This window comes from Neomonachus schauinslandi, chromosome 9 (assembly GCF_002201575.2).
Source record: "Neomonachus schauinslandi chromosome 9, ASM220157v2, whole genome shotgun sequence".
Lineage (NCBI taxonomy): Eukaryota > Metazoa > Chordata > Mammalia > Carnivora > Phocidae > Neomonachus > Neomonachus schauinslandi.
In genome coordinates this window covers 27460689-27475576 of record NC_058411.1, presented here as the reverse complement: position 1 = coordinate 27475576, position 14888 = coordinate 27460689, and the positions used below count along the sequence as shown (strand labels likewise).

The following is a 14888-nucleotide window of genomic DNA, read 5'->3' as shown; positions in this document are numbered from 1 at the left end:
CAAGGCTCACGCGGCCCTCTGCCAGGCCAGACCTCCATCCCCTGCCACTCTCACCTTTGCGTTCTGCAGTGAGGCCAGCTCCACTGCCTTCTGGGCCAGGGTCAGCAAATTGGCCTCCTGGGACACGCGGCGCCTCCGTCGAGTGCTCTGGATCACCCCACCCCGTAGCACCTGCCCACAGTCCCCTGTGCCCACGGCCCTCACGCTCTCCTCACTGCCCATCGTGGGAGCCTCCCGCTCCCGACCGTTGGGTGCTAGCCTCTCCCCGTCAGACAGCAACTGCGGCTCCCTCAGCTCCAGCGGGAATCCCAGAGCTTCAGGATGGGGCTGCCCCAGGGGGCCGGGGGGCGGCTGCTGTGGGGGCCAGTGATGCAGGAACAGGTTGCTGGTGGGCTCCTGTCCGGGCTGGGTGCCAGCCACATCGAGGGGGGCAGAAGGCAGGACACCCTCCTTGGAGAGCCGGCGGGAGCGGCGGGGGAAGGCGATCTGGGACTGAGGTAGCACAGGCTGTGGGGCCGACTCCTGCAGGAGGGCCTTGCGCAGTTCTGGGTTCATGTCAGGGTTGGGGGGGAAGGCGTATGGCGCCATGCTGTGGTGAGCCAGGTGGGACTGCCCCAGGGGCCCGGCGGGCTGCAGGCCGAAGTCCTGGGGCTGCTGAGAGGGGGGCTGCTGCATGGGATAGAAGTTCTCAAAGAGCGGCATCTGGGGGAGGGCGGGCTGCGGCGGCGGCGGCGGCTTCTGCGGTGGGAAAGCCGCAACCGGGTTGGGGGGCGGTGGGCCCTGCCGGAAGACCTGACGGTTCACCTGGTGGCCAAACGCCAGCTGGAAGGGTTGCAGGGGCAGTGTCTGGTTTGGGGGCTTCTTGGCCACATGGAAAGAGTTCAGGGGCGTCTGGGGCCGCCCGACGTCCAGCGGCACCTTCTGTGGCATCACCGGCCGCACCGCAGTTCCGTAGCGGTCCAGCTGCGGCCCCCCGCCTTTCTCCCGCTTCAGCGCCTCGGGGTGGTTGTAGTAGGTCGAGACCCCCACGCCGGGATGCGGGCTCCCCTTGGGTCCACTGTAGAGGGGCAGGCTGTGGCGGCTCCACGTCGTGTGCGGTGGAGGCTGGCCCGGCTGCTGCTGCCAGCCGCTGTCGCTCACACCCCCACCGCCTCCGCGCTCGGGGCCCCGCCCGGGAGCCGCCGCCGAGTTGGGCCACTTGACGGAGCCCACCTGCTGGGACAACATGGCTGCCGTGGTCCGCTCGGAACCGTACACCACGGAGTTCAGCAGGGCCAGGCTGTTGGGAGGGGGCAGCTCCACAGGCTGGGAGACCGGGGCGGCCCCTGCCGGACCCTCGTGCCCAAAGTAAGGCTCCTCCTTCACTCTGGTGGACTGTGGAGGGGCTGGGGGCTGCGGTGGGGCCTGCAGGGGTGGGGGCTGCTCCTTGGGAGCTGGTTCCTGGTCCCCAAAGAGGCAACGCTTCCGCCTGTTCTGAGCCTTGGGCTGGGCCTGGAGGTTCATGGTGTGGCCAACTGGGCCCTGGCAGTGAGCCCGACTTCACCAGTTGCCCATCCCCTGTGGGAAGGTCCTGCTGGAAGCCCAGCTCTTGTCCAGGAGCCAGTGGGGGCAGAGCAGGAGGGAGGTGAGGTCAGGCACAGGCAGAAAGAGCTGTCGGCTCTTCCTTGCTTGTCGTGGAGAGGTTCTTGGGCTCGGCTACTCTTCCCAGTTCATGATGTTCCACAGGGCCCTGGAGCCTGCAGAGAGAAAAGGACAGTGTCAGCCACAGCATCCCAGCCCCAGACGTCAGCGCAAGTGTGCGGGAGGGGCCCACGTTCACAGAGCAGCCCTGGTGAGGCAGGAGCCAGGGCCTCGGGGAACAAAAAGAAGACAGCGCTTTGTGACTCTCCTGTCCCACCACCTCGCCCTGCAGCATTTGGGTGTATAATTTGTACACTGCACGAAGGCACCTGCCAGGGAACAAGTGGGGCTGAGATCCAGCCACGATGGTTCAAGGGGCAACAAAGGCCTTCTCTTAGGCTAGGTCTGGCTGCCCATGGGCTGAGCACGTCTGTCCATGAAGTAGCTTCCCCACCAGACCCAGAAGGAGTTTTATCCAGACTGTGCCTCCTCTGATGCTCCAAGCATATCTCAGATGCAGGAAGTGGAGACAACAGGGGTCATTCCTAACTATGGGGCTCCAGGGTGGGAAGCCCACCAGGTCCTTGCAGAGTCCAGGACCCAGGGCTAGGCTCACGTCCTCTGCGTGGAGGCATGTAGGTGAGGCCCTAGAAGGGTATGTGCAGTTCTAGCCCCACCCCTGGGAGGAGCTGCTGGGTGGGACTGTGGCTGCCAGAGTCTTCCCCAAACCAGCACAGAACCTGTTTTGCAGCCCCGGCTGGCTGGAGGCAGGATCCAGCCAGGTACCTGGTCAGCAATCCTCACCTACCCTCCTCCACTGCCAAAGAGCTCCTGGTGTCCTGAGCAAAGGACTAGCACAACTACGATATTGAGGAGATGCAGATTGCTAGAACTTAGGTCTGAAATGTTTTTCTGTGACATGGTATGACTTAAAGCGTTCAGTGTCTTTGTTTATTTTCTAACTTGATTAAAAAAAAAAAAAAAACAGTTTGCTCTATTTATCCTGCTACAGGACAGTGAAAATCAAGACCAGGATTTTATAACTTACATGTATTTTTATTACCTACATGTATTTTCAAAGACTTTTTCTTCAGAGGGTTCTTTTTCTCCCTCCCTGGGAAGTTGTGATTGTGGGAGCTACGCAGCCCACCTCTTCCCAACGCTGTTAAGATTCTGGTCCTGGGCCAGTCAGGTCAGGAGGGAGAAGGAAGGAGGGGAGGGGAGCTCAGGAAGCCCTGAGGAATAAATCTGCAGATCCAGACCAACCTCAGGCCTCAGACCCCAGAAGCTCCAGGACCTAGTTAGTAGTCCCAGGAGTTCCTGGGAAACCAGCCCAGCCAGGGGGGGCTGGGGCTGGGGCTGGGGCTGGGCGGTAAGAGCCGGCTCTCAGTGCTGCGAGGCCCCCTATCACCCGTTCACAGGCTTCCTGCAGCTTCCCAGCCCTTCCCCTCCCTTCCCCTCCCGGAGCTGCAGTGACTCACTCCAGCCCCCCCCTCCACCTGCCTTTCACTTTCACCAGCACCCAGAAGGGGAGGGACTTCCTCCTCCATTTCCTTCCTCAGCTCCGGGCCCTGCAATAAGCAGACCGTGCTTCCCACTAGCAGCACCCCCTTCGTCTTCACGTATGGACATCGGGGGAGGGAGGAAGAGACTAGGTGGACATCCAAGTTACCCTGGCCCTGGCAGCAGGGGGACAATTTGGACAAGCAGGGAGTGCAGAGGGCCAGAGAAACCACCTTTAGAACAAACCCCTTTCTCTTGCTTTTAAACTCTCATTCCCTGACAGGCAACCCGTTTCAGAGCAGAGACCCCAAAGCCACCCTCCCCCCATGAAAATAACCCTGGGCGCCACGGTGAAGCTGCAGGCTGCGACTGTCCCCGCTGCAGGCATCAGGCTCTGCCTCTCCAATCAGCGTGAGCAAACTAGACGTGTGCATCTGCAGAAGCAAGACAGAGGAAGGAAGAATGTGCCTGAGGGGAGGGGGAGGGTGCCCAGGAGGGGAGCTGGCCCGTGCATGTGCCTCGAGGGGGCCCAGGTGCCCCTCAGGTGCTCACGTGCCCTTGTGCCTCCCCTGCGCTGACAGGCACAGGCTGCCCCCCTTCCGCAGTTACAGCCCTGTCTCCGGCTCGCTGGGGGACTGGATGAAGGGGAGGGCCACGTGGCGGATGAGGCTGTGTGCACGTAAGTGTGCACCTGGTGGAGGGCACACAGGCACGGGGGGATGGCCGCTCGGGGCGGGGGAAGGGGGGGTCTGCAGGTTGGGTTGAGTGAGATGGAGGCGGAGTCTGTGAACGCAGCTCCGGGACAGGGCTGCTGCGGCCCTGGGGCCCTGGGCCCCACTGCTGGCTCACCAGCAGCTGTTTGGTCAGGCTGGTCGGCCTCCCATCCTCCGCCCTGCATGTCAGGAAGGACCAGCACTCAGGATCCCACAGTAGGTTTCCAAAGCTGGGCTGGGAACTTGCTTATAAGAAACCAAAGGGGCAGATTCTGGGGAGGTTGAATCACCCCAGAAGCTTCTGCAGAGGCCTTCCTTGTCACCCCCACTGGAAGGCTAAGAGTGTCAGGAGCACAGACACCCAGACCTGGGACCCTCAGAGAAGAAAGGTCACGATCTGGGGGGATGAGAAGAGTGAAAGATGCCTGGGAACCCTAAAGGTAGGAGGGGAGGAGCCACACCAAGGCAGCAGGGCTCCAAGGAGCGGCGGGGGTGGCCGCAGCCGCAGCAGCAGAACAAGGCACCTGCGCCAGGCCTGTCCCAAGTGCTTTGCATAGGTTTAGTTTCCACAACAGCATTCTAAGGCAGCATGAAGCCCAAGCATGAAGCACTGCTATTTTAACCTCCATTTTACAGATGAGCTAGATGAGGCTCAGAGGGGCTAAGTGACTTGGCAATGGTCACGCAGTAATTATGTTGCAGGGCCAGGACCTGAATCTAGGTCTGTCTGCCTCCAAGGCCAAGCTCTTCTTCCTTGTCCCTATGACATGCCACAAGGACACCAGGTCCCTCTCTGCATCCCCCCCTTCTACAACATAGTCCCCACCATCTCAGAGCAAGGATTTCTGGACACAAATATCCCTCCTCACTGACAGGCCCCTCACCCCTGCCCAAACCATCGGCAGGTAAACCTCTATTTCTCCTCCCATACAGCTGAGGTCCTCAGTCCTACAGGAAGGGAGGCAAGAAACGGGGCTTCACCACAGAAGGGCCACCCACAAGGAGGTCTGAGACTGCACGGGCCACTTCAGCCCAGCCCTCTGGGCCTGGACTCTCCAGCCCCTGCAAGCCCACTTCTGCCTCAGATGTAGTTGCTGCTGGTGGGGCTTCCAGCTCTCATACCCTACCTGTACCTCACAGCCTGCAACTCTGGGCAGGAGTAAGCCACTTCCTCTCATCTCTTGTGCCCCAGCCCCACTTCTCTGTTCCTCAGGTGGAAGTCAGCCTGGCCTTCCTCCCAGTGAGGAAGAGGAAGGAAGCCATCTTTTCCGAAGGCTACTGACCTGTGGGCCAACTCCCTGAGGGTACAGGGAAGAGGGTGTAATGAGGAACTTCTGCAGGCAGCTCACCCACGGGACCAGCTGCAGGGTCTCTAACAGCGGATGCAGGAACAGTGCAAAAGGAAACCCACAGTCACCAAGGGGCCCCAGACAGTGCAACCCACTTATCAGTCTGTTTGATTGTCTGCCCAGCTCTATTCACTCCCTCTTCCTCCAGGCACCTCACTGCAGTAACCAATCCCTGACCAGACCCAGAGATGCCCCTGGGCTGAAGACAAGGCAAAAGTCTGTTATCAATGACCAGGGACCTATGAGGCTTTCAGGAGGATCTGTGGTGGAAAACACTTTCTCTCTACAGAAGAAAGCAACATGCAAGAAAAGAAAACAGTGCTGAACCCGCATATGTGTTTTGCAGACACATGAGGGAAGGTGCCGGAAAGGTCTTTGGGCGCTCTATGCTGATGGTGACACCATGCCTTCCAGGGAGGGCAAACTAGAACACATGCAGCTCCCCAAGTGCCCTCAACAGCCCCGCCACATGCCCAACACCGGCTGGAGAGTCCAATGAGCCCTCACCACAGCGTAGCGGGGCCAGGCCATGACCACCAGGAAACCAGGGCCACCCACAAGCTCGAGACACTGAGTGCGGCCATCTGAGAGACAAGACACTTGTGAGTCAAGGTTACAAGGCCAGGAAGGAGGTGCTTCACTTGGTCCTAGCAGCTTCAGGGACTCAGCTAAAGACCCTTCTTGCTAAAGAGCTCCTGCTCTCACAACCTGGGCCACTCCCAGCCCCACAAACTCAGCGCTAGGAGTCGGAGAGTCAGAGCTCATGCATCCCCAACCAAGACAGAACACGCCTATTTATGGCATCTAACAAATCTCTAGACCAGCCAATTCCCTGAGCACCAGAGAGGCTATGTCAGGACAAAGTCTAAACTCCCTATCCTGCCCACAAGTCCTGCAGACTCCTGCCACCTCTCTCAACCTGCCGTGCCTGAGCCCTCATTCAGCGGTGTTCCCGCTTTGCGTCCAGGTCCTTGGTGAGGCGGCACCCCTGCCTATGACACCTTCCCAACCCTTTCATGTGGCCAAGTCCTACCTGTCCTCCAGGTCTGAGACACTGTTTCCTCTGGGAAGTCCTCCCTCACCCCAGGGCCGAGACAGGAGCTTCCCTATGCACCCGTAACACCTCCCAACCACCATCCCCCGCCCCCCACCACGCTCAGCGCACGAAATTCCGGATGCCTATTTCTTTGTCCTCAGCAGACAGCAAGCTCCATGGAGCAGAGTTTGCGGACCGTTGCACCTTGGCACTTGGCTTGTACCTGCCTCATGGGATGCTCATTCAAGACTGCGCCCAAGGTGAGTCAGAGCCGTGCCCAGGCAGACACACCACTCATGGCCAGCGTGTTCACCGTGGGCTCCTGCCCCGCCCTGGCTCCCAGTCTCTCTCCCTGATGCACATCAGACGTCCCCACGATCCTGAGATGAAGTGAAAAGGTCCCACCTCCCAACCCCACCCCACCTCATCCCATCAGTAGTAGCCCCAGGCCACCTCCAACGAAGCTGAACATGAATCCTTTTCGAATTGCTGGCCCACAAGCTCCTTGCCCCTTGACTATCACCTGCTGCCCCACACCACATGCCGGCCAACTGGAAAAGTGCCAGCCCCTCTGTTGCCCTGTCCAATTTTTCTTCCCCCATGGCTTCCCACCCTTGCTTAGACCATAGCCAGGGACATGAGCCTGTGGATCTGTTTACTTCATGCCCTGACATGGCTGGGCTGGGCCTCGAGACACCAAGGTGTTTGGCCAGGATGCCAGGGGCAGTGATGAGGGGCCTTCCTTAGAGGAGCCCAGCATGGCCCAGCTGGCCCTCTAGCCTACACTCATATCCTGGAAAGTTCTCTCCCAGATACTCTTGGGTCTGTGGCTACAACCAGACTAGGCAAGTGGCCTGGAACTGTCATCTTGGGCTGGCTAGAGTTGTCCAGGCCTTAGATACACCTTCCTTCTGGACACAATGCAGTCATCTGCAATGCTGCACCCCTCTCCCCCTTTAACTGGGAGCTCATACCAGGCTAAAGGGCCCCATGTCTCCAAACCACTGGACACATAAGTCCTGTTCATAAGGAGTTTGCAAACTGGTAAGGAAGGAGACACCAGCAACAGGGACAAAGACCTGACTCTGACAAGTGTCACTTCCCCCGGGGGGGAAGCAGGCCATATGATCTACCCATTCCCAGTCCAGAAAGTCCCCAGATTAGCACTTCTCCGGACTCAGCTTCAGCTCTGAAATGCAGAGCCCAGGCCGATCAGGTCTCAGCCATCAGGCTGGTCAGGCTCAGAAGGTTTGGCCAGGGTTCCAGCTGGCTGCAGCCTGAGCTGTGACGGTAATAATGTCAACACTGAGATGCTTTTAAAGGGATGTGTGTGAGAGGGGAATCCTTTGTCTTATGAGGCACTCTCGGGGCTTCATTCAGGCATCTGCCTTCATTGTCCCTCTCCTCCACTGCCAGCAAGCACCCTCCGAAAGTCCATAGGAAGCCAGGATGTCCATGAGAAGCTACGAGAGCCAGGTCTGTTTTATGGGGCGGGGAGGAAAGAGAAAACAGAGTCCCAGGAAGAGCCTGGAAAGGATCAAACCTCCAGGCTCAGCTTTTGCCCACATGGAGGGGACTGGCTGCCTCCCTCCTAGGCAAGGGCCACCAACAATCACAGGCAGCCTAGGAAAATCCCTTCCAGCAGGATTTGGGAGTCCCAGGGGACCAAGGTCAAAGCTGGCAGGTTTTGGCTTTCTCCAGAAGAGATAAAGCAAGTATCACTAAGGTCCGTAAGTGGTTGAACCTCTGGAAAGGGCCTCGTGGGGAGCCCTTGGTCTCCTGATAACCTTCTCTGTGCCCTAAGGGACTCACACACACACACCCCAGGCTGCTCCAACCCCTCCCTCCCCTTTAGAAAGGCCGGGCTCCCCAGCAGGTCTAGGGCAGGGCTCTCTGGAGTCTGTGCCTAACTAAGCCCCAGTGCTAGAGTCTGCCCCAGGCCAGGACACAGACAAGCTATCTCACACGGGCCTCCCTTAACATGGCCTCACCCTGCCTACCTAACAGCTCCCCCTGCCCCCCAACCCCCCCCCCCCCCCCCCCCCCCCCCCCCCCCACACACACACCTCTGCAGCCCTCCAGGCTCTGGGGAGACAAGGGAGACCGGGCACAGTCCTTACCTGCACAGAGCTCCCAGTCTAATGGAGGACAGACACAGAAACACACACTGACTACAACGCACAGTAGCCCATGCAGGGGCGAGAAATACAAGGAACAGGTGGCCTGGGGAGAGCTCCCTGACTTTGAGCCTTTGACCGAGCTGTTCCCTCCACCTGGACGGCCCTCCCCTGCTTCCACGCTGACAGTCTACCTTCCTTCAAGGCCTAGCCCCTAAGGGCAGCCTCTGGGGCACAGTTCTCACCCTTTCTGAATCTTCATGCTCTTGCTCCGTATTAACCATTTTCCCAAACTACTTCTTCAATGCCCTCTGTTTCTGCACCAAGACTGGGGCACTCAGGGCCTGGAGGCAGTGTGGCCCAATGGCGAGTGCCATGGACTGGTTGTCAGGTCACAGGTGTCTGGTCAAGGAGCTGCAGCTCCCTGGTTCCTGCCTTTGAGGAGCTTAGGAGCTTTGGGCGGGTGTGGGGGGCAGGGGACAAGGCAGGACAAACACCTTCCTAACCCGCAACTGCGACATGAAATATTAGCCACCAGCACTGACCACATGCCCCATGAGTGTGAGTATTGCTCACTTGTGTAACCACTGTTCCCATCTGAGAGATGAGATAAGGCTGGCTCTGAAAAGTAACTTGTTCCAGGTCACAGCCTGAGAACACAGTGAGGAGCCAGGGTTCAAATCTAAGTTTGCCAACTCCAAACCAGATCTCTCAAACCCACCCTAAGAGATGGGTTTATGGGTCTGGTGAGGAGTGGTCAGGGTGGGAAGCTGCGATGCTTCCTAGGCAGCCCAGGTGGTGCCATGAGCTGGAGCAGGGGAAAGACGAGAGGGTCAGGGAAGGGCGTTAAGGTGGCTTCCAAGGACCCACTGTTCCTTCCTCCCCCAAGGAGCCAACTGCCAGAGGGCCATACCCTGCCCAGGAGATGAGAGGAGTCCCATGGAGCCCTGGGTGGACTTTGCTCTCAGTTAGCCCCGGGGCCGACCATGACTCTGACAGTGCCAGAAGCCCACAGGAGTGCCGTGTCTACCGAGCACTTACTATGTGTCAGGCATGGTGCTAAGTGAAGTACCAGCAACATCTCACTGAACCCTCACTCTCCTTGGTCCCATTTTATAAGTCAGGAACGATACACTTGAAAATACCTATTTAACACAAAAGAAGACAGTAATAGAGTAACAGAGAAACAAACAAAAAAGACGTAAGACAGAAATCAATAGCAAAATGGCAGACATAAACCTTACCCTATCAATAATTATTTTAAATGTAGACTAAACACTCATTTAGAAGGGAGAGGTGGGGGAAATGGGTTTAAAAAAAAAAAGAAACCACGATCCAATTATATGCTGTTCACAGGAGACATATACTTTAGATTCAAGGACGCAAATAGGTTGAAAGTATATGGATGGAAAAAGATAGACCATGTAAAGGGTAACCAAAGAGAGCAGGACTGGCCATGCTAATATTATGCTAATAAACTTTTAAGACAAAAATTCTTCCAGAGACAAAGAAGGGCCTTTTATAATGATAAAAGCATCCATCCCTCAAGAGAATATTACAATTAGAAACATACATGCACCTAACAACAGAGTCCCACTATACTAGGCAAAAACTATCAGCATGGAAGGGAGAGACAAGACAATCCAATAGTAATAGCTGGAGACTTCAATAACGGTCCACTTTGAATAATGGACCGAACAACTAACCAGAAGATCACCAAGGAACAGAAGACTTCAACACCAAGAAGCAACTAGACCTAACAGATATCTACAGAACATTCCACCCAACAACAGCAGAATACACATTCTTCTCAAGAACACATGGAATATTCTCTATTCTCTAGGATAGATCATAAATTAGCCTATAAAAACAAGTCTCAATAAATTCAAAAGAAGTGAAACCATATGAAGCATGTTCTCCAATCAAAATGAAACGGAATTAAAAATCAACAACAGAAGGAAATTTGGGGAATTTACAGGAAATGAAGGTTATAAGTAACTTGTCAAGTTCTCCCAACCCAGCAAGGCCACTCCCTCAGATCACACTCTCTATGCCTTGGGCACAGCCCTAGGAAGCTGCAGATCTCAAGAGTTTTGCAAATGCCTGGGTAGCCCCTCTCCCATCCCCCATACCGGACACACACTGCACCTGACCCCAAGCTTGACCCTAGAATCACAACAGCCGTGGGAGGGAGAGGCCTGTGGGGCTGTAACAGCTTGTTATGCAGCCTGCTTCTCCCCGGGAAAAAGGCCACAGGCAAATATTTTCACTCCCCCTGCCAGTCTACAGAATATCCAAAAGGAAGGAAGCAAACATTTATAGAGCAATTGCCCCATGCCAGGCACTTGACATGCCCTAATCCATGCTTACAAACTTCCCATCTAGGCATCTTATTGTCTCCATTCTAGACAAAAAAACCCGAGGCTCTGCTGCTCAAGTGGCAGAAGCAAGATGCAGGTCCCTGTTGTCTGCCTTCAAAGTTCCTGGTCTTTCCATCATTCTTCCAGAAAAATCCCAATTCCACACTTGTTGTGGGCTTCAGAAGGAATGCTACACATGAGAACCCCACAAAGCCAGCTGTGGACCCTCCCCTTCCTCACGCTCTCTCCCACCTGTTGCTTTTCCTGGGAGCACTTCCAAGTAGAGCGTAGTCTGTAACACTCCCACCAAGAAATAATCCCAGCCCCAGTCTGTCAGAAACGGGGTATCTGTAAAAGCCCCTGGAAGCCCATAGGGTTTTGAGGGAAGGGGACAGCAGAGGTGAGTCAGGAGCAGCAGGGTCAGTAGATTCTCACTCGCTGGAATAAGAGCCTCCATACCACATGGAGAAAGGTGGTTAGTGCCTCTCTTCAGAGCCAACCGGCAAAGCCGGGCCCAGCTGGGGAAGCTGAACAGATTCCAAATATTAAGGGTTGCCAATGTTCACTTAGTCCATTCCTCGTTCCACAAAGCAGCCAGAGAAGGAAAGAAATTAGCCTGCAGATGCACAGCCGGGAGCAGAGCAGGGCCCAGAATCAAGAACTCCAATAACAAGACTTCCTGCTTCCACTTAGGCAGGCCACACCTTTTGGCAAGACACTGGGCAGGGCCTGGAGCCAAGGTGAAATCCCAACATCACAAAAAAAATAAGGCCTTCTCCTTTACCACCATCAGCATCTCTAACATTTCTTGAGGGTGCTACTATGTGCCAAGATGGTGCTAAGCGCTCTACCCATGACGCTGCTTAAAAAACAAGGTAGGTGTTAGTATTCTCCCCCTTTTTCCACGGAGGAACCTGAAGATCCAAAGGGTCCAGTCACTTGCCCGAGGCCACAGGAGTATAGAGGTGAGGCAGGGACTGGAACCCACGGCCCTTTCTGCAAACTTCCTCCCCAGGGCTTCAGGCTCAGCCTCCTGCTTGGCAGCTGGGATCCATGGCACAGCCTCTGGACTGCTCACATCTCCCTGGAGAGCAGCTTCAGCGGGCCTGAGAACCACCGTGGTGTTCTGGAAGCGTGGCTGGGCAAGTATGGTGGCTGAGAGAGGCGCGGAAAGTGAGTGGCTTTGAAAATGAAGAGGCTACTGGTGATCACCACCACAGGGGACCGTCTGTTGAAGGCCCAACACCTTCTGCTCAGGAGGAAGCCACACCCCTCCCACACTCCCCAACCCCACATCCACGGCTGGCAAACAGCTCTTTACACATAAAACCTTGACTCTCCCCTGCTTGTCAGATAACCTAAGCCCTCAAGGGACGCAGGCTCCTGTCCCTTCCCCTGGCACCCTAAAGTCTGGCTCAGGTCAGCTCCATGACTGGGTTCCTCCTGGTGACAATGCCCCCTCCCCCACCCAGGACACTGAGTATCAGCCCCAAGCCTAGCAACCTGCCTCTTGCATAGCGCTCTCGGAAAGGCTTCGTCTCAAGAACTTGAATTCCTAAATAAGGGCTGTTCATTGCACATCCTAATTAAGGGAGACAGACAATGCCCACCCGCTCCAAAAATCATTGGTCCACATCTCTATTTCATGGTGAATAAAACTGAAGCCCTAAGAGGTGAAGTGACTTGCCCAAGGACACACAGCTGATTACTTGGGTAGAGGCGTGGTCGGGGCCTCCCAGGTGGATGTTCTCACACCCAGCACTTCCGGGCAATCCCAGGTCCTTGATGTTTGGCTCATGTCCTTCTTGGGAGGGAGGTGAACAGGGGTGTCTAGCGTGTGGTGTCTGCATCAGCCCAGGATCTCCTGTGTGGTCAGCTCCAGAAGGTGCCAAGACCAACTTGGTGGCTTGGGGCAGGCAGTGAGGAGGGTGTCTTGCTGGTTTGGAGGAAAAGAGTGGGGACAATATGGCTCCCCAATATCTGCTAGTGACTGAAAAGCACAAAAACTTGCTGCCAGCAGAGGGGGTGTCAGCATGGCTGCCTGGGCCTCCACGAGGAGCTACGAGGTGGGCAGAGCCGCCTGCCTCACAGGCCCAGCCAGCCAGTCGGAGCCGCGCCCTTTCTCAAGCTCCGGTCAAGATCCAGGGCCTCTGCCAAATGCTCACACATTCCATGCATTTCTTCAGTCTCTGAGCAGCTGCTGCAGGGCCTTTTTTCCTGTGTTGATTTATTCTTTATTGTTCCTGAAATACACCCAGAGGCCTTTGGCACCGGGCACCGGCAGATCATCCAGCCCAGGCCCCAAGTACACACCAACCAGGTTCCCTGAGAGCAGGGCCCAGCCTGCTGGAATGATGGACCCCAGGGGTCAGACTCAACAGCCGGGAAGAGAGACCCAAGATCCCACCTACCCCCGGCCTATGGTCCTAGAACTGATCCCAGGGCTGACTACAGAGTCTGGGATGTCTGGGGAGGAGGAGATACTTGGAAAGTCTCAGGGAGACCTAAGCCAAGCCTTTCCATTCCTCCCATGCATGAGCAACACCCACCCCCCCCAACACACCCACAGCTGACCCTCAGGTGTCTGTTGCCCTCTGCAGGAGGGCCTTGTGGCTCAGGCTGGGCTTCTGATGGCCCTGTGAAGTGTTTGGAGAGGGAGGCCTCAGAGGGGTCTTCCCCTGCCCTTCCCAGCCCAAAATATCTCCCCTAATCCTCGGGTCTAAAGGAGACTGAATTCCTACCATCAGCACTTCATTCCAAGGGTCAAAGCATTGTTCCCTGTGCACGTGAAAATAGCCCAAGGAAGTATGAGCTGCAGGGTAAAAAGAGCCAGGGCTTTAGGGTCTGACAAAATGCATCCCAGCTTCTCCAATCACCAGCCTCTCTGTGGGTCTCAGTTTCCCTATCAGTAAATGGGCGCAATATCCTCGCCTCATAGTTACCATGGAATTAGATGAGGTTAGCACATATATGGAGTGCCTGGCACAAAGTAAAAGCTCGATAAATGTGCTTTCCTTTCCCCTCTGCTGGGCAGGAGTAGCATCATTGTCAGTCTTCAACACCCCGGGAGGACCTGAATCGTCTGATGCTCTCAGTCCTGCAGCTGGCTGAGCACAGGGCCGGCCCTCGAGAGCAGGACAAGGAGCTGAGCGGTCCCAGCAATGGTGTCGGGTTCTGCAGGCACGCGGGGCATCTGGCCTAGGGACGCGGGGGGGGGGGGCACACCCAGCACAGGCCCCTCCCGGGCTCCGCTGCGCCGGCAGAGCCTGCAGGGACGTGGTGAGACAAGAGTCCCCGGATGATACCTGCCAGAGCATCAGGCCCACCATGGAGCCTCCACCCTCCTGGGCTCACCCGAAGGAAAGCAATAAAAGGGAAAGTACCATCACCTGAGGGAAGCTGGGGAGGGGGTGGCCAGAGCAAGTATGAGCAGGGACGCCAAGGGCACCCCGGCCTGTAGATGGCCAGTAAGCCTGTCCCAAGGCGACCACAGCGAATGTCCCACAAGTGCAAGTGCCCGCCTGGTTATTTTTGGCACCTCTTCTGCCCAAAGCCAGCAAGGAAAGGCAGCTGCTAGCAACATGGAAGGGCTGTTTGTGATCCAGCGTGCAAGCACTGAGGCGGGGACAGAAAGAGCACCATGCAGCGGAGGCCTTGGCCCCCTTTCTTCCTCTCCCGACTGTCCCCATAAGGTCCCATCTGCCTGTCACATAGTTGACATAGCATGGGTACTTCTGCTTTCACTCAGATCCAGTCTCCCAACCACGAAACACACACACACACACACACACACACGCGGCGCGCGCAGGCATGCACGCACGCACAAATAAGTAAGCAGGGAGCCAGCAGCCAGCTGGCGACTGAGCCACACCCAGGAACGGCAGACGACTCCTCCGGGCAGCCCTCCCACCTTCCAAACTGGGAGGGACAGGGACCAGGGGCAGGACGCTGGAGCAGCTCCTCTTTCCACCCGCCCCAGGTGAAAGTGGACACAGAGGGGAACCTCAAGCAACTCACTGTCTCTGCACTTCCCCATCTGAAAACGAAGGAGTGGGATTCCATGTCCCACAGTGTCTTCCAACTCAGGCATGACTCCTGGGAGCTGGGGAGCCCAGGACTGTGACCCGGGCCCAGCTGCGGAGGTCAGACACAGCAAGGTCAGGTGGGGAGGAGGAGCTGAGCAGTAGTCA

The 14888-nt window shown here is 56.6% G+C and overlaps 1 protein-coding gene across 2 annotated transcripts in view; it reads right to left on the bottom strand.

Moving 5' to 3' along the window:
• The window catches only part of MIDEAS (mitotic deacetylase associated SANT domain protein), a 41181-nt gene that overhangs the window by 20690 nt on the left and 5603 nt on the right, over positions 1-14888 (bottom strand). Inside the window, exon 2 of one of the 2 annotated variants that reach the window (XM_021679779.2) lies at positions 55-1736. In XM_021679779.2, the coding sequence (XP_021535454.1) occupies positions 55-1503 (1449 nt within the window). In that variant the 5' untranslated portion in view covers positions 1504-1736. Of the gene's footprint in view, positions 1-54; positions 2187-14888 lie in introns of those variants that run through there. The other variant, XM_021679780.2, reaches the window with a different exon arrangement.